Source organism: Humulus lupulus, chromosome 4 (assembly GCF_963169125.1).
Source record: "Humulus lupulus chromosome 4, drHumLupu1.1, whole genome shotgun sequence".
Taxonomy (NCBI): domain Eukaryota; kingdom Viridiplantae; phylum Streptophyta; class Magnoliopsida; order Rosales; family Cannabaceae; genus Humulus; species Humulus lupulus.
In genome coordinates, this window is record NC_084796.1 from 144,580,504 (window position 1) to 144,599,898 (window position 19,395).

The 19,395-nt window shown below is 34.5% G+C and overlaps 1 protein-coding gene across 1 annotated transcript in view; it reads right to left on the reverse strand.

Annotated features, from left to right (window-relative positions):
• Positions 1 to 10,315: 10,315 nt before the first annotated feature.
• LOC133830871 (cytochrome P450 CYP736A12-like) overlaps positions 10,316 to 19,395 on the reverse strand; it is a 34,803-nt gene continuing 25,723 nt past the window's right edge. Inside the window, exon 2 of the mRNA XM_062260962.1 lies at positions 10,316 to 11,180. Coding sequence (XP_062116946.1) covers positions 10,329 to 11,180 — 852 coding nt within the window. The 3' untranslated portion in view covers positions 10,316 to 10,328. The remainder of the gene's footprint in view (positions 11,181 to 19,395) is intronic.

Consider the following 19,395-nt stretch of genomic DNA (forward strand, 5'->3'; position numbering starts at 1 on the left):
GAGGACTTCTATTAAATTCTGTCCAGTGTGGCATTGCCACGTCATTGTCAGCTGTACAATTCAAAATAAAAACGAATTTAAAATTTAAAATATCTCTTTTCTAATTAAAGATAAAAAAAATCATAATTAAATGAATGAATTAAAAAGTTAAAAAAAATCAAAAAAATAATTTAAAAATAATAAAATATGTTTTTCTTTTCTCTTTTCTTTTTTTCTTTCCCCGAATTTTCTTCTTCAACCCCTTCATCTTCTTCTTCAACTGCTCTCTTCATCTTTTCTGGGTTCGTCGTTGTGGGCTAAAAAGAACCCCAAATTTGAAGCAAGGTTCATCGTCATTTAGGGGCTGTTCTAAAACCAATGGGAGTAGCTTCGTACAATGGGCCTTCATCTTCCTCAACGACGACTGGTGGTCTTGGTGAATTCGGAGTGAAATCAATATCTTCTACACAGAACGAGAGGCAGTGGTAGTGGATGTGCCCAAGGGGATCAACAAGGATGCTTTTTCCTTATAGAGCCGGTGGGTTGGAGTGAGTGGGTTGTAGATCTGTGGGTGGTTCTGGGTGGTACGGTTTCCTCCTCCCGCGTCGTAGTGGAGATCCGAAAGCCGTTGTTCATGATGTTCTAGCTGTGGTTTGGATGTGGATGGAGGGTGCCTTTTCTGTGCTAGGTGCTCTTGTGTGTGGTGTTTTTAGTACTATTTATTATGTATTATTTAGTTTTTGTCTTGATTTTATGAGTCTAGTTTGTGTTGTTGCTGGTTTAGTCAAGGTGTTAATCATATTTTCTAAAATGAATACGGTTTTGTCTAACAATTTTAATGAATCCTTTGGGATTGTTCCCTTGTGTGGGGTTAGTAGGAAGAACCTGAGTTGCATAAGATTAATTTATTTTTATTAATAAAAATATATTTTTAATTTTAAAATAAATTAAAATTGTAAAAGTTTAAACAAGTCTTTCATTAATATTTGATATTTTGTTTAATTTTAAAATTTTAAAATTTTAGTATTTCATATTTATTTTTTTAATCTTTTAAAATAATTTTTAAATTTTATTTTAAATTATACATGTGGCAATGATGTGTCAGTGCCACATCAACCATTTATTAGCCACATTGGATGGAATCTAACAGAAGTTCTATGTTTCAGTAACGTGCATAGTTCGATGAGAATTTTTAACATCGTGAATCATTCAGGGGGCACGATTTGATAGTGGTCATAGTTCAGGGGAAAAAAATATCATTTATTCAAACATATTTATACAAATGACTCTTTGAACAAAATAGTAACTTGATTTTTTTACAACAACAACATACTTGATTTTTTGTTTTACAACAACAACATATTAATTTTTTTTTCAACAACAAAATATTAACTTGATTAATACACCAAATAATTATTATAAATAATAAAATTCTATAAAATAACAAAAAATTCTAAATTTATTAATATAATAATATTAAATTTGGATTAATAAAAGAAATTATCATAAACACATACTTTGAAGGTGCATACCTTCTGAAATAGTCAAATGCAACTCCAAATCAAGATTTTCAACCTTATTAACCTATACATTATCAATATATTATTAAAAATATAATAAATCTGAAATAATAAGAAAAATAAATAAAAAATCATACGAACGAATATTAAATTATCCATACCTATTTCAAAGCTTAAAAGCGTGTTTGGATGTTGAAAACCCATTCAAAAATCCAAAATATTTTTTTTTTCGACCACCACCCATACCCATTATCAAATGAACTTTTTTCTCTCAAAGCTAAATATAACCAGTTTTCTATGATCTAGATGAGATTTTTAGCAAAAATGATTGAAGAAACTGGATAGAAACAAGAAAAATGATGGAAAATAGGTGAAACAATTTTCTCCCTCATGGTGGTAATGGGGGTTTTCGGTTCTGTTTTGCATTTCAAAATAAGGAGACGTGCAGGTGAAAAAGGGTTTTAAACACCTTCCATAAAACTGAAGTAGTAGCTTGATTTTTGTAAGCGTCAAACTAAAAGACAAAGTCAAAAGTCCGTTGAAAGCTTTAACTTCTTTTTTTTTTATGTATTTCGCAACAATTCTATATAAAAAGTAATGTTAAAACTTATTTTTATAGTAGTGAAGGTTGTCATAAATAAATAAAGAAACTTGACTATATATAAAATGCACTTATAAAGAATTTATTCTAACAAAAAAGAGACACAATCCACTCACTTACCAAATATATAATTTCGAAAATACCAATTAAATAATAAAATATATTTATTAAAAATGTTAACCAATTTAGGATTTTACAATACACTCCATCTTGAGGGGTGTGTTAAACTTACTTCCCATTCTGTTAGTTAGTTGATTAAATTAGTTAATAATTAGTTTAAGTTGTTAGTAACTGCAAGGATTGTAGTTCGGCTATATAAAGCCTATTCTGTAACTTTGGTCATCGATTCAGATCAATAAAATCAATTCATTCTCTTGTATCAGCTAATATGAGGCTCGTTTATAGTCTCACGAACTTCTGAGATGTGTCTTACCTTGTGAGGGATCCCTTTTGCCCCGAAAAAAAATCTGCTGTCTCCAATTTTTTGTCCCCTCTATGTCCCACCAATTATTTTAAGACACCTCATTTATTTATAGTTGGGAAAAGAGAAAGTTGTAAATAATTTAAATATATATTAAATAAATAAATGAGGTGTCTTTAAATAATTTGTGGGACATGAAGGAGACAGAAAATTTGGGTACAGGTGATTTTTTTTCTTTTGCCCTCGTATTCCTCGTGAGTCTGCTTATGGTGCCAGACGGAGATTAAGCGTTCACAAGACTAGATGCTCGTGAAGGTCAATCTTTATGCGCCACATGGCTCGTGATCAAAAGCCATACAACAAATGTTTTATATTACTTTATGCCACTGCAACAATGTCGGTCACAAAAAAAGTCAAACTCTTCGTCTTTCTAGCTTAAAAAAAAGAAAGTAAAATGCCATTTCTCTAGGAGAAGCCTCATTACAACAATATATATTATATGTGGCATTTAAAAATGTTATAGCTTTATTCCCATGTTAGAATTTCTAATACAATCAAATAACATGAACAAACAATAATCTCCAACACATAATCCAAAATCATGTCATTATAAATGCATATATGAGAAATCCTAAATCATAATTCTATAGATCCTTTGCTAAATTAAAGAAGAAGATTAACACAAGAGCGGAAGCACTAACTTGAGGCCATTGCTGGAGATTGCACAGAGGGTTTAGATCTTCCTATATAATATGTATTTCTATGAGAGAAGAGTCTCTCTTTTCTTTTCTGTTAATGGGATGACAGACATAATAGAATAATACATATATATAGGGGACCACAACCCTAATTTATAATTAGTGATTTCCAATTTTGCCCATTATAAAATTAAAAATTCACTTTCCTGTTTCTACACATTAAATCCATGACACTTTAATACCCTATGATATTTATAACATAATCGGTCACTTAATTTTATATCACATTTTATAATAACATTATACATTATACATATGTGCCCATAAAATAGGATTAATCCAACAATCTCCCACTTGGGCAACATATGTTTCCTCATAAATGTACAACCTTATGAGCTCAAAATTTGCTATCATATAAAGGTATTCTTTAACAATCTCGTCCATCAACCATATCCATAGGATCAAAGCGGTCTTTGTCATATTAATCATGACTAAACCCATCAATGGTCACATATACAAATACAATCAAATGACATAGATCAATCATGGATGCGTAGCATGGAAATTACATGCAATGTGAACCAAACATGTCTATTTTCAACTAGTCCTCCTTAAACTTTAGCGAGGTCAGAATAACAAAAACAGAGTGAATGAATTGAAAAACTTCATTTCTGATCAGAAAATAACCAAATACATAAATGTCTGAAATAAACATAAAGCAAATAAAATACAAACTCCCACTAAATCATGATATCCTCAAACAATACCACACCCATATGAGCAATGTGCTCATGAAAGACCTTGGGTGGTAATCCCTTTGTGAGCGGATCTGCTATCATGGAGTGTGTCCCAATGTGCTCTATGGATATTTGTCCACTCTGCACTCTTTCTTTCACAACTAGGAACTTCTTGTCAATATGCTTTGACTTGGATGAGCTCCTGTTGTTGTTGGAATACAATACTGCTGAATTATTGTCACAAAATAACTTGAGTGGTCTTTCTACATTCTCCAAAATGCGCAGCCCAGGGACAAAGTTTCGCAGCCATATTCCATGATTCGATGCCTCATAGCATGCTACAAATTCTGCTGCCATAGTGGAAGAAGCTACAAGTGTCTGTTTGGCACTTTTCCAAGAAATAGCTCCTTTAGCTAACATGTAAATATAGCCTGATGTAGACTTTCTACTATCTTGGCACCTAGCAAAATCAGAATCAGAATACCCTACGACCTCCAAACGATCTGATTTCTTATATGTGAGCATGTAACATTTTTTTCTCTGAAGATACCTCATAACCCTCTTGGCTGCTATCCAATGGTCCATACCAAGGTTGCTTAAATATCTGCCTAACATTCCAACAATATATGCAATATCCGGACGCGTACAAGCTTGAGCATACATCAGACTCCCAACAGCTGATGCATAGGGAATCTTTTGCATTTCTTGAATTTCAAGGTTACTTTTAGGGCACTGACTGAGACTGAATATGTCTCCTTTAGCAACAGGGGTATCACCTGGTCTACAATCTTGCATGCCAAATCTTTTGAGTACTTTATCGATATAGCTCTTTTGTGATAATCCAAGAATACCTCGAGAACGATCTCGATGTATCTGAATTCCTAATACAAAAGAGGCGTCCCCAAGATCTTTCATCTCAAAATGCTTAGATAGAAATCTCTTGGTTTCGTGCAATAAGCCTATATCATTAGTGGCAAGCAATATGTCATCGACATATAGAACCAGGAATATATACTTACTCCCACTGAACTTATGATATACACAATCATCAACAACATTCATCTCAAAACCGAATGAGATAATTACTTGATGAAATTTGTGATACCATTGACAAGAAGCTTGCTTGAGTCCATAGATGGATTTTGTCAATTTGCAAACCATATTCTTCGGGTCTCCCGACACAAAGTTTTCTGGTTGCACCATATAAATTGTCTCGTCAATGTCTCCATTGAGAAACGCGGTTTTAACATCCATCTGATGTAGTTCAAGATCAAGGTGAGCAACAAGTGCCATTATTATTCTAAAAGAGTCTTTCGATGAAACTGGAGAGAAAGTCTCTGTATAATCAATGCCTTCTTTCTGAGTATAGCCTTTAGCTACAAGACGCACTTTATACCTCTCCACGTTACCATTTGCATCCCTCTTGGTTTTAAATATCCATTTACAACCAATTGGTTTTGCACCGTCTGGTAATGGGACAAGTTCCCAAACTTTATTGTCTTACATAGACTTATACTCTTCTTTCATGGCATCAATCCACTTTTGAGAGTTAGAACTTTTAATGGCCTGATGAAAATTGATTTGATCATCTTCCATCATTCCATTGTCATCCTCATGTTCTTGAAGAAATACAACATAATCATTTGAAATGGCATTTCTTCTTTCTCTTGTGGACCTTCTTAATGGCTCTGGTTCTTGAGGTTGTTGAGTTTGTTCTTCTGGAAAAATTACCTCATCTTGATTTGGGGGTTGTTCAACATTGTCTTGTTGAGGTTCAGGATTCATTTCTTGAACAATGACAGGTGTAGAAGCCTGAACATTGTCAAAAATGATAGTAGGAACTGAGTTTGAACTCAATTCCTCCTCAAAAGCAATGTCTCTAACATTATTTCTCCCCCCAAAATCAACATCCTCAAAAAATGTTGCAGTTCCCATCTCAAAAATATTTTTAATTGTGGGATCATAAAACTTATAGCCCCTAGATCGCTCAGAATAACCAATAAAGTAGCTGCTCACTGTTTTGGAGTCCAATTTTTGTTCATGTGGCTTATAAGGCCTTGCCTCAGCTGGACATCCCCAAATGTGAAAGTGTTTTAGACTAGGCTTTCGACCTGTCCAAAGCTCATAAGGTGTTTTTGCAACTGCTTTAGTTGGTACTCTATTCAGAATGTAAGTTGCTGTCTTTAATGCTTCTCCCCAGAGGGACTTAGGTAAGGTAGAATGAGCAATCATACTTCTTACCATATCTTTAAGAGTCCTATTGCGTCTTTCAGCAACACCATTCGTGCTAGGTGATCCTGGCATGGTGTACTGTGGGACAATACCGCATTCCTCTAGGAATTTAGCAAATGGTCTTGGACGTTGTTCGCCTGAGCCATCATATCTACCATAGTACTCACCACCACGATCAAATTTGACATTTTTAATCCTTTTGTTGAGTTGATTCTCAACTTCAGCTTTATAAGCTTTGAACACATCCAGAGACTGAGACTTTTCATGAATGAGATATAGGTACCCATAACGTGAGTAATCGTCTATGAATGATATGAAATATTGTTGACCATTCCATGATGCTGTAGGGAATGGCCCACAAATATCTGTATGAATCAATTCTAAGACATCTGAAGATTTGTTGGCACCTAATCTCTTAGTTTTGGTCTGTTTTCCCTTGATACAATCGACACAAACATTAGAGTCTGTGAAGTCAAGAGATTCTAAAATGCCATTAGACACAAGGTGCTCAACTCTACCTTTTGAGATATGACCTAAGCGCTTATGCCATAATGACGCTGAATTTTCCTTATTTAATTTGTGTTTAGTACCACGTGATTCCACATGCAAGGTTTCATTATAGGATGCAATTGTTTCTAGCAAATAAAGGTTGTCATAAGCATTCAAGTAACCAGTTCCAACAACATTTGAATTTAAAGAAAAATTAAACTGATTGTTTCCAAAAGAACAAGAATATCCAAATTTGTCCAACAAAGAAACAGAAATTAAATTTCGTCTAAAATACGGTACAACAAAAGTGTCTTTCAAATCCAAATAAAAACCAGTTCCTAATAACAACCTAAAATGCCCAATTGCTTCTACTTCCACCGATTTTCCATCGCCCACGAAGATGTGTCTTTCACCATCACTTGGCTTTCGGTAGCTCAGGCAACCCTGCATAGAAACACTTATGTGAGTAGTAGCACCAGAATCTATCCACCAAGTGTTCCTAGGTACTGAAGCTAAATTAACCTCAGAACAGACCAAAGTAAGAATCATACCTTTCTTTGCACGCCATGCGTGATGCTTGGCACAATCTTTCTTCACATGTCCAGGCTTGTTGCAAAAGTAACAACCTTTCGAATCCTTCTGTTGTTTCTTTTGGGCTGGACCCTTAGTAGCTTCATTCTCAGATTTCCTTTTCTTGCCCTTATCCTTAGAGGCAGTGGCCAAGTGAACACTTTCAGTTTTGTCTTTTTTTAACCTTTCTTCCTATTGCACACAGTGAGAAATGAGTTCATTGAGAGTCCATTTCTCCTTTTGACAGTTATAACTAATTTTAAATTGGTTAAACTGTGCAGGAAGCGTTAACAAAACCATAAGCACAAGCACATCATCAGAAAGCTTGATCTTAAGTGTCTTAAGCCTTGAGACAATATGATGCATTTCCATAATGTACTCCATTACATTTCCTTGACCCTTATACTTCATGGTCATCAAAGAACCTAGAAGTGTTGTCATTTCAACCTTATTGTTTTTAGCAAAATGTTCCTCAATTTGTTCAAGGAAATTCTTGGCCTTAGTAATCCCTTCGGATTCTGTGCCCCAAAAGGCTTCTGGAATGCTGTGTTTCATAATCATTAAACTCATGCGATTTGAATGATCCCACCTCTCAAAATCTGTTTTCTCATCACGGGTGCTTTCCTTAGTGAGAGGTGCAGGTTGTTCATCCCTTAATGCATGGTCTAAATCCACACATCCTAGAACTATAAGTAAGTTCCTTTTCCAATCCTTGAAATTGGTCCCATTAAGCATAGGAATAGAATTAATATTAGCAGATATTGAGGCAACAGAAGATGAACTAGCTGAATATAGAACAAAACAAACAAAACAAGCTCACATCAATATGCATAATCAAACAATAAATTCAAATTTTGGTTAATCCCATCTCAAGATACCAAGCACAACATTAATATTAAGTCTTTGGACAATAATATTAACTGTAAGTGATACTCTTGTTGTAGCAATCAAACATTGACAATAAATTATGTCAAACAATAAGTCAATCTTTGGACTAACATATTGCTCACACAAAATACTTTATAATTGTCACACATTTATTACCACAGGTATGCATGAAACTTTGCCAAATATTAACTTACCTTTGGGCAAGTTAATAAATGCATGAATTACATACACACAATTATCTTAACATTTTAATTAAATTAATCTACACAAAAGAGATCACTTTGGTGATATTTTGTTTTAATTAATTAATTTAAAATATTAGATATTATTGATAAAATCTAAAACCAAAACCAAATTTGAATTTAATTGTTATGTATTATTATTATTATTTTAACTGAAATTATTATATATTCAATAAATAATAATAATAAAATAAAACTGATAATGATTTATATATATATTTACGTATAAATTTATATCTTCTTTATTATATACAACTTTGAGATATTTTATTATATTCAATAAAATAATAATAATGATAATAAAAAAAAATCTGAAGTGATGAAGTTATTATCGTATATGCATCACATAAAACAAAAGAAAAAAAACATAACAGCCATGTACAATAGATATGGACTCAAAAGATTGATTTGATTCCTGAAGCTTGAAGCCTATGTACATAGATAACTAGAATTTTCAATAGCACATAACAGCCACAAAATTATTCAACCAATTTATATATGCATATTTACATATACCAAAACATAATAATATGCACTTAAATGCAATCAAGAAATAATAGAGGCAGTAATATTATCTTATAATCAAAACCCTAATTTTATAAAATTCCCAAATTTCTTACGAACAAAATCATCAAATCTTCAATAAATTCAGCAAAGGTGGCTCTGGTACCACTTGTTAGAATTTTTAATACAATCAAATAACATGAACAAATAATAATCACCAACACATAATCCAAAATCATGTCATTATAAATGCATATATGAGAAATCCTAAATCATAATTCTATAGATCATTTGCTAAATTAAAGAAGAAGATTAACACAAGAGCGGAAGCACTAATCTGATGCCATTGTTGGAGATTGCACAGATGGTTTAGATCTTCCTATATAATATGTATCTCTATGAGAGAAGGGTCTCTCTTTTCTTTTCTGTTAATGGGATGACAGACAGAATAGAATAATACATATATATAGGGGACCACAATCCTAATTTATAATTAGTGATTTCTAATTTTGTCCATTATAAAATTAAAAAATTTACTTTCCTGTTTCTACACATTAAATCCATGACACTTTAATACCCTATGATATTTATAACATAATTGGTCACTTAATTTTATATCACACTTTATACTAGCATTATACATTATACATATGTGCCCATAAAATAGTATTAATCCAACATCCCATTCTTAGAATTAGGAACATTAGTTACAAATAAAAAATGTCCAAAATCACTTAAATTCTTGTGATAGATTATTCTTCATGGTCATTTTCAAAATGTCGCTAAATCATAATTAATAGCAATTTATAATGTCACTAGCTAGATGATTTATTATAAAAACAAAATTATTTTATGGTTTATGTTGAAGAACAATTTTAGGGACATTTTCAAAATGGGACTAGACTATGTTAATGACATTTGTAAAAATACCATTAAATTTTTTATATATATATTGATTTTTTTAAAAGGATATAAGAAGATATCATTCAATTTATTTCAAATATTAAATAAATTATTGATTTGAATTCTTTTTATATGAGTTTACATAGAGACAGTCTAATAGCCAAAATAAAATTTTATAAATATTTTTAGTAATATAAAATTGTAGCAACTTCGTATTTTTTTTAAAAAAAAAGTTCTAATGGTTACTATATGTTTTTCTTGAGTATTGTGTGAATAAATCTAACACAGCTTTAATAAAGTTCTATGTCTTCATAAAATTATAGATATTTTTTTTTTAAAGAGAAACTTTTAGATGATTGAACATATATGTAGGCTATCCCTGGCCACAATGTATATACATGATCTTCTTCCTTAACAAGTTTTGTATAGCCCCAGTCGCAAATTCTTGGACTTATTATTATAAATATATATAAAAGAGTACGAAATAAGTTTGCTAGTGTTATGAGACACTTTTATTATGGTTTTGGGATTTAGTAGACATAATTTAGAAAAGGAGACGATATGTGGGCTTAGAAAGCAAGTGATTAGCTCTACCCATAGACAGACCAAACTTCTCAAGCATGTCAAGGTCTTCAGCATTTGTACCATAAGGAAGCTCCCAATTAAAACAGTGCAACATCTGAGCAAGAACAAGTTGAACGTTGACAAGACCCAATTGCATTCCGGGGCACCCTCTACGACCTGACCCGAATGGAAGCAACCTAAAGTCACGTCCTTTCATGTCTATATTATTGCTACCAACGAATCTTTCGGGATAAAATTCTTCCACATCTTCAGACCACACTTTTGGATCTCTTCCTATTGCCCAAGTATTCACAATAATTCTCGATTTCTTCGGTATATGATATCCTTTAATAGTAATGTCCTGCATGGATTCATGTGGAATTAATAATGGGCCAACTGGGTGTAGTCTAAAGCTCTCTTTCACCACCAAATCCAAGTATTCTAACATCCCTATATCCTTCTCTTCCACCATTTGGTCCATCCCAATCACACTTTCTAGCTCGCCTTGAAGAGTTTCCATCACTCTAGGATTCCTCAGAAGCTCGGATAATGTCCATTCGATAGCTGTGGCCGATGTGTCAAATGATGCTGAAATCATGTCTAGTAAGATGGCTTTGATATCTGTTCGATCAATTATGTGGAACTTCTCATCTTGAGGATTCATGGGTTGGTTCATTAAGGAGAGCAAAACATCGACAAAACCCTTATGCATGCCATGTTCTTCTTCTTGCTCATTTAGTAATAATATTGCTTCTTGTTCATGCTCGATGATTATCTTCTCTAACATTTTGTTCATGTTCACACTAACTCTTTTCATGCGTCGTGTATAACCCTAAAACAAGAATTAAAAATCATAAATAGTTAAAACTATACATGTATATATAACGGTAGATGTAGTGCGGCTTTGACACTAATAATAATTCAAAGATAAGTAATGTAGAGCATCATCAATATAATTTTATTCTTAAATTGCTTTTGTAATACTATAAATTACTTGTACTATGCAACGGACTAGTTTTAGAGCAGCACTACATCCGAAGTGGTATGTAGTTTTTTTCTTTCTTTTTCATAGGAGCATATTGCTTACTATGAAAGATTTGAAGTAGCATGTTTTCATTTAGAAATTATCTTTTTAGTTAGCCTTCTTTTTTTGTTTCTACGGGTATAAGTCGATTAGATTTATCCTCGACTTATTAGTACTGCTTTATTGCTTCTTATAATTTAGTTGTTGTTAGTGCTATAGATCAAGTTTATGAAGAGTAAGGTTTGTTATTGTTATGCATGTATCAGAACGTGGAATTAGTTAGTATGTTAGGAGTCTTGTTATGATTTGTTATTTCTGTTAGAGTCTTATTACGATTTGTTATTTCTGTTACATTTTCTAACTGATTTGTTGTTAGTCTCTAATTGAATTTGGAAGCTTCTTCTAATTTCTATTGTATCATATATATATCAAAAAGCTCAATGAAGAACGTGTTAATTTTTCCATTCATTTCCATTATCTCAACTGGTATGAGTGCCCTAGGTTTTTTTTTCCTCACCACAACTCCCAAATTCACCCTCATTTCTCGAAAAGTTTCTCTCATGGCGTCTACCTTTACCACTCCTTCCCCCATTGTCGATCTTCCAAAGCATACTGCACCTGTGGTACCTCCTCTGCCTCCTCGGGCTCCACCAGCAAATCCAGCAGTTGGCTTTGACTTCCCTGCAAACATGGCGGCCTTGAATCTTCGCCTCACTCGCACCAACTATCCGTATTGGAGATCTCAAGTTCTTCCCTCAGTCCGAACTCACAATCTGGAAGGTTTTCTCACCGGCGATCGAATCCGACCCCCTCCATTTCTTCGTGATCCATCTGATGCGACTAGGCAGCTTCCAAATCCAGAGTTTCACTACTGACTACGTCTGGATCAATTCTTAATGAGCTGGCTCCTCAACTCCATGTCTGCAATCATGCTCGGCCATGTCGCTTGATGCAACTCCTCTGCTGAGATATGGTCTGAACTAGCTCGCCTTTTCTCCAATACATCCAAGGCTTGCATTCTTCAACTACGCACTCATCTTCAGCTGACCAAAAAAGGCTCCACTCATATTTATGAATATGTGCTTAAGATGCGGTGTATAGCTGATGCTCTCAAGTTAGCTGGCCAAGTTATTACTGATGATGAACTTGTGCTCTACATCTTAGGAGGATTAGGCCCTGAATATGACTCTGTAGTTGTTAATCTTACTTCTCGTGAGACTGTCTCCCTTTCTGATTTATAGTTCTCACTTCAAAGTCATGAAATGAGGCTTGAACAACAAAATGTTGTTGCTACGGTGGATCTTCAAAATCCAACTGCGAACTATGCTTCTACTCACAAAAAGTTTGGCACTCTCAATGCCAATCCAGGCAATCGTGACCGTCGTTTCTATGGTCGAGGTCACGAACGTTTTAGTGGAGGTCATACCAATCCGAATCCCAATCGACCTATCTGTCAAGTTTGTGGCAAACCAGGGCATATCACACTCAAGTGCTACCATCGCTTTGATCTCAGCTACCAAGGTGAATCCTCTCAACATGTTCAAGAGTTTGATTTTGCTTCCACACCTCAGGCCCTCATTGCTTCTCCAAATACCATAGCTAATGCAAACTGGTATATGGATAGTGGAGCCTCTCACCATGTTTCCATAGCCACAACCAATCTCACTGCTCCAAAATCATACAAAGGGAAAGAGAAATTGGTTGTAGGTAATGGTTCCTCCCTTCCTATTCTTCATATTGGTCATTCTTCCATAGATGTCTTTCGATCATTACATCTAAAACATGTTTTACATGTTCTTGAAATTAAGAAAAACTTAATTAGCATCTCTAAATTTACTCTTGACAATGATGTATCTATTGAGTTCACACCTAACTTCTGTTTTGTTAAAGACATTACCACGAAACAGAATCTACTTCAGGGCACACTCCACGACGGGCTCTACCAGCTGGTGCTTCCCAAGTCCTCTTCATCTTTGCCTCACTCAACATCAGCCTACTTCACAGCTGTTTCTTCTTCTCATACTACTATAGTAATAAAACTTGTCTTCCTTCTTGTAGTGATCCATGTACTCAGTCCAATAAGCTAGCTGCTTTGCGGCACAATAGGCTTGGACATCCTTCTAAAGTTGTTTTGAGAAAAGTTCTAAATAAAATACATGTTGATTGTTCTACGTCTGATGTTCACTTCTGTGATGCATGTCAATATGGAAAAACACATTTAATGCATTTTTCTAGTTCAACTCTTAAAACAACAAAACCACTTCAATTAATTCATTCAGACTTATGGGGTCCCTCACCTAACTTGTCACCTGAAGGATATTGGTACTACATCTTGTTTGTAGATGATTTTACAAAATATTCTTGGATATATCCCTTACATCAAAAGTCTGAAGCATTTAATACATTTCTCCTTTTCAAAACAACAATTTGACTCATCCATTAAGGATATCCAAACAGACTGGGGTGGTGAATTTCGACCTTTCCAAAAACCACTTCAGCAATTAGGAATTGTGTTTATGCATCCTTGTCCACACACACATCAACAACAAGGTAGAGTAGAACGCAAACATAGGCATGTTACTGACGTTGGCCTCACCTTGTTAGCTCAAGCCAAACTTCCCTTATTATTTTGGTGGGATGCATTTGTTTCAGCAGTTTATCTCATTAATAGGATTCCCACTATTGTCTCTCAATATCAATCACCATTTGAGTCTTTATATCACTATCCTCCTGATTACACACTTTTAAAGGTGTTTGGATGTGCCTGTTTTCCATTTCTTCGTCCTTACAACACACATAAACTTGAGCTCAAAACCTCTAAGTGTGTCTTCCTAGGCTACGCCCCTAATCATAAAGGATATAGGTGTCTCCACCCCACAGGTCGAATACATCTTGCTCAAAGTGTCACCTTCAATGAATCTAACTTCCCCTACTCTGAACTCTTTCATAAAATCAGTCATCCCTCATATTTCAAACAACATCATTCACAATCCTTTTTTGTTCTCCCATCTCCTCCTTTTTCAGTCACTAATTCATCCAATTCTTCCTCTTCCACCACACCTGCTTCGTCTTTTCAACAGTCTCACTCCCTGGCGTCACCAAGATCTCCTCATGTTTCTCCTAACTCAGCTCCTGCCTGGGCTGGTACCCCAATATCTCCTGAAGTAGCATCTGATCGTAGCACTGTTCCACACAATACAGAAGTAAGTGTTTCTCCTCCTGATTCCTTTCAGCAATTAGTTTCTACTACTAACATTTCTCTTGCTTCTCATGCACCTGAGTTTGTTCCTCCTACTCTGCCATCATTGCCCCATGGTCATCTAATTCAAACAAGGTCCAAATCCGGCATTTACAAGCCAAAAGTGTACACAGTAGCCAAAAAAACTCAGATTCTCTCTGCTGAACCGATTTCAGTCAAAGAAGCCTTGACAATTCCTGCTTGGAAAGATGCTATGACAACTAAATATAATGCACTCTTACGAAACAATACACGGACCTTGGTACCAGCCCCAGATAATGTTAACATTATCAATTGCAAGTGGATTTTCATAACTAAATACAAGGCTAATGGATCCTTAGATAAATTCAAAGCAGGCTTGGTCGCCAAAGGATTTCAACAAGCACCTGGCCTTGACTTCACGGATACCTTTAGTCCAGTTATCAGGGCATCGACTATCAGAGTGGTTTTTTCCCTTGTTGTTACTTATGGTTGGGACATCCAACAAATCGACGTCAACAATGCTTTTCTAAATGGACAGCTTCATGAACGAGTATACATGAAGCAACCGAGTGGTTTTACTGATCAACATTGTCCTAATCATGTGTGTCTCCTTCACAAAGCAATCTATGGACTCAAGAAAGCCCCTAGAACTTGGTTTCAGCAACTCAAATCTACACTTCTTCAATGGGGTTTCAAGTGGTCCACTTCAGATTCTTCTCTCTTTTACATCACAAAGCATGACCTTTACTCCTTTTAGTGTATGTTGATGACATCCTTATTACAGGATCCAATTCGGGGTTAATTGCTCAACTAATTGCTGATCTAAACTCTCACTTTGCCTTAAAATCACTTGGCACAGTCAATTATTTTCTGGGTTTTGAAGCAATTCATACCACAGCTGGTCTCTATCTCACTCAAACTCGCTATGCTACTAAGTTATTACATAAGTCCAGCCTCCAAGATTCCAAACTGGTTCCAACACCAATGGTTCTAGGCAATAAACTGTGTCATGATGATAGTCCACCATTTGACAAACCAGATATCTATAGAAGAGTTATCGGAGCTTTACAATATCTCACACTTACTAGACCAGACATCTCCTTCTCAGTCAACAAGTTGAGTCAATTTCTCAAAGCTCGAACTCAGAATCATTGGAATGCTTGCAAAAGAGTATTGCGCTACATCAAAGGGACCCTCACTCTTGGACTTCATTTCCAACCAGCATAAGTCTTGACCTTAGAAGCATATTCTGACGATGATTGGGCTTCAAGCTTAGATGATCGTAAATCCACCAGTGGCTTTTGTCTATTTCTTGGTGGCAACTTAGTCAGCTGGGCATCTTGAAAACAACAGGCAGTGTCTATATCCACCACTGAATCTGAATATCGGTCCCTTGCTTCCACTGCAACTGAGTTGGTATGGTTACATGCTCTTCTCAAGGAAATCGGCATCTCTGTCTCCACCCAAGTTCTAATTTTGTGGTGTGACAATCAGGGCGCCCAGGCTTTAGCTCTAAATCCAATGTTTCATTCTCGAACTAAAAACATCGAAGTTGATGTTCTTTATGTTCGCTCCCTCTTAGCTGAGAAGTTAGAAATACGTTATATTCCTTCTGAAGTGCAACCTGCTGACTTATTCACCAAACCAATCTCATCTCCACACTTTGAGTTTCTCTGTCACAAGCTGCATTTAGCTTACTCTAAGTACATTTAGAGGGGGGCTGTTATGCATGTATCAGATCTGGAATTAGTTAGTTAGGAGTCTTGTTATGATTTGTTATTTCTGTTAGAGTCTTATTATGATTTGTTATTTCTGTTACATTTTCTAACTGATATGTTGTTAGTCTCTAACTAAATTAGGAAGCTTCTTCTAATTTCTATTGTATCATATATATATATATATATCAAAAAGCTCAATGAAGAACGTGTGATTTTTCCATTCATTTCTATTATCTCAACTGTTATAAACATATTTAAAGGGGAAGAGTGTGGTTGATGTTAAAGATTTTATTTATTTTGTACTTTTGGCTTTTTTACCCTTTATGGAATTATTAAAGACAAACTAAGACTAATTTCTAATAAAAAAAGGATTAATATTTTTCTTTGAATGAAGGTAGATATGTTATTTTTCTTTCTGATAATATATTTTCCTTGTAATCTTTTTTCAATTCTCACTTGTGGCAATGGCGGATTCATAATAGTTTGTATTGCTGCAATTCTAGTAGTTTTTCATTTACTCTTTACATTCATTGCTACTTAAAACATATTATTTCAATTATTTTGGTAGTTTTTAAATTTGTTATTTTATTATATATAATCTAAAATTTTAATATATAAATTAACTATATTATAATATATGTTTATATATATATATTGCTCACTACTGGTTAGAATGTATCATTTCTATCAGTTCGACATTTTTTAAAGTTAGTTATTTTATTATATTATCTACAAATTTAAATATTTAAATTATACTATATTATATATTAAGTTAATTATGATAGTTAATATATGTTAATTTTTTTACGAAATGGGGATAGTTAATTAATTATATTTATTAATATAAATTTATTTTACTATTATTTTATTTATTATAATTGGTTGTGTCAATTATTATTGTTATTGTGTTTTTGTTCATTAATTATTACTTTAATTTTTATTTATAGATATATATTAAATTTTATTTATTTGCAGTCAAAACAAGTAAAGCTGGTTTTTGCTTAAATTTTGACGAACTCATTGTAGATGATGTCTTCAATTTAGAAGTGCGTGCTTACTTTCTTACCTTAGATATGGTTTTCCTTTAATTTGTTTTCTCAAAAGTGACAAGATGTTATACAACTTGGGAAGCAAAATTTTGCCATTTTTCTTTTATGTTCTTTAGCTTCTCTTCATTGGGTTTCATAATGATGCTGAGTATTTTTATGTTATGTCTTAACATTATCTTTTCTTGATGAGTTTTTCTTTTTACAGATATTTGGCACTTGTTATTTATCTTTTTAAGTATATTGTTTATTAATGACTAGTTTTTTCGCTTCCAACTAATTAAATAAAAGCTTAAATAAATAGAGAAAGGAGACACACATTTTTATATGGTTTAGGTTATTAATTAACTCTAGTCCACGAGTTAGTTGTATTAAGATTTGAGAAACTTGAGGGTTTCAAGCTTCTATGGAGCTCAGGCAACGTTTTAGCAGTGCTCATAGTACCAAAAAATTGGGATTCTTTACAATGTATGCCCTAACCCTATTTATAGATGGATGAGGACAATTAATTCCCTAATGGAGATTTATTACAAACATTCTCCCTTACTGGGGTATTAATGAATACTTTTGTGTCAATACTTTTGTGTTCGCGCCCGTTACAACACTTACAAGCGATTTATATCGGGTAAGCTTCACTTGGTTTCTTTTTTGGGTTCTTGCTTTTTTTTTTTTGGTTTGGTGTTTAGGTCTTACAATATTAGGATTCAAAGGTGATTTTTACCTCTTTTAGCATATGCTAGTGTTAAAACTAGCAAAAATGGGCACTCTACCAGATTCTAGAAAATTTCCAGATTCCGACGAAGTTCTCTAGTTTTCGATGGTGTCTCTGGCAGCAGATTTGGGGTTCTGGTGACACTTCTTTCTCCGAGCAGTTATCTTATGGGTTCACGTGTTTTTGCCTGTTTTCTTTTGGTCAAGGCGTTAATTGCTTGGTTGTTGTTTTTCAAATGTCTGATGAGCTCTATCAATTACACTAGCAAGGTTTCTACACATTCGACCATGAGATATTAGCCATGGCCCGAGAAGGTGGGAGACAACTAGAGGAGAGAAGTGTACCATCCCCGGCGCAGGCCCAGACGATAGTAGTTAAGGAGGTAGTTCCAGTGGCAGAGAGGCCTGTTCGGAGGAGCACCTTAGAGGAGGAAGTAAACATGGGGACCCTTCTCCATGGCACCAATCCATACAAGGACAAAGGGTTTGAGGCGGAGCAACTCCATAGGATGTTGAAGCTTCCCAGGGCTATGGAGCGAATAATAAGCCACTACAGGATCAACAGAGATTGTCTCGTGTGCCTCTAGCGTCCCAAATTTTCTAATAAGGCTTAGGGCCTTATTAGTGTGTCGGGAGGGCAATAATTGATTTAATTATGTTAATATGTGAATTTAATGATTATGTGATTATAAATGGATGTTTAGGTGAATTAAATATGCATGTGGTCCCCATTTGGCTATTAGGGGCATATTTGTAATTTGAACCCCTTGAGGGTATGATTTTGTGATATGTGCGGTGTTTCCGACATGAGGAGATCCTGTCCTGCAGTGTTAGCAGAGAGTCACGAAATTGGTGTTTAGTTGTGAGATTGGTAACTACTAGTAACTTGTGGTTGGTGTTGTTAATGAAATAATAAGTATGAAATAATGAGTAAAAGGTCGTATTTTTTAAAGAGTGAAAGGACTAGGATGTTATTGAGGTTGTAAAGAAGGAGGGTGTAACGCCCTACTACCTTAGAGTTGTTACTAAGTGAGTTTAAAACGGAAATTGTGCAACTAACTGACTCTACGAGGTTTCTAAAACCAAAAGTGTGACTTGATCAGAAGTTAAGGCTGTAGTCTTTGCAAATGCTTAGTTTCATTGAAAACATTAAGTGTCAAAGATCTAGGATCCCAAAAATAAGGTTTACCAAATATTTACAACTCAAAAATAGATTTACATCTAGTTAACTATCAAAAGAATAAGTTAATACAACCATATACAAAATGCCCCCAACCAAAGCAATCGGGCAGGCCGAACATGTACGCGCCGCTCCCACGCTCTCCATA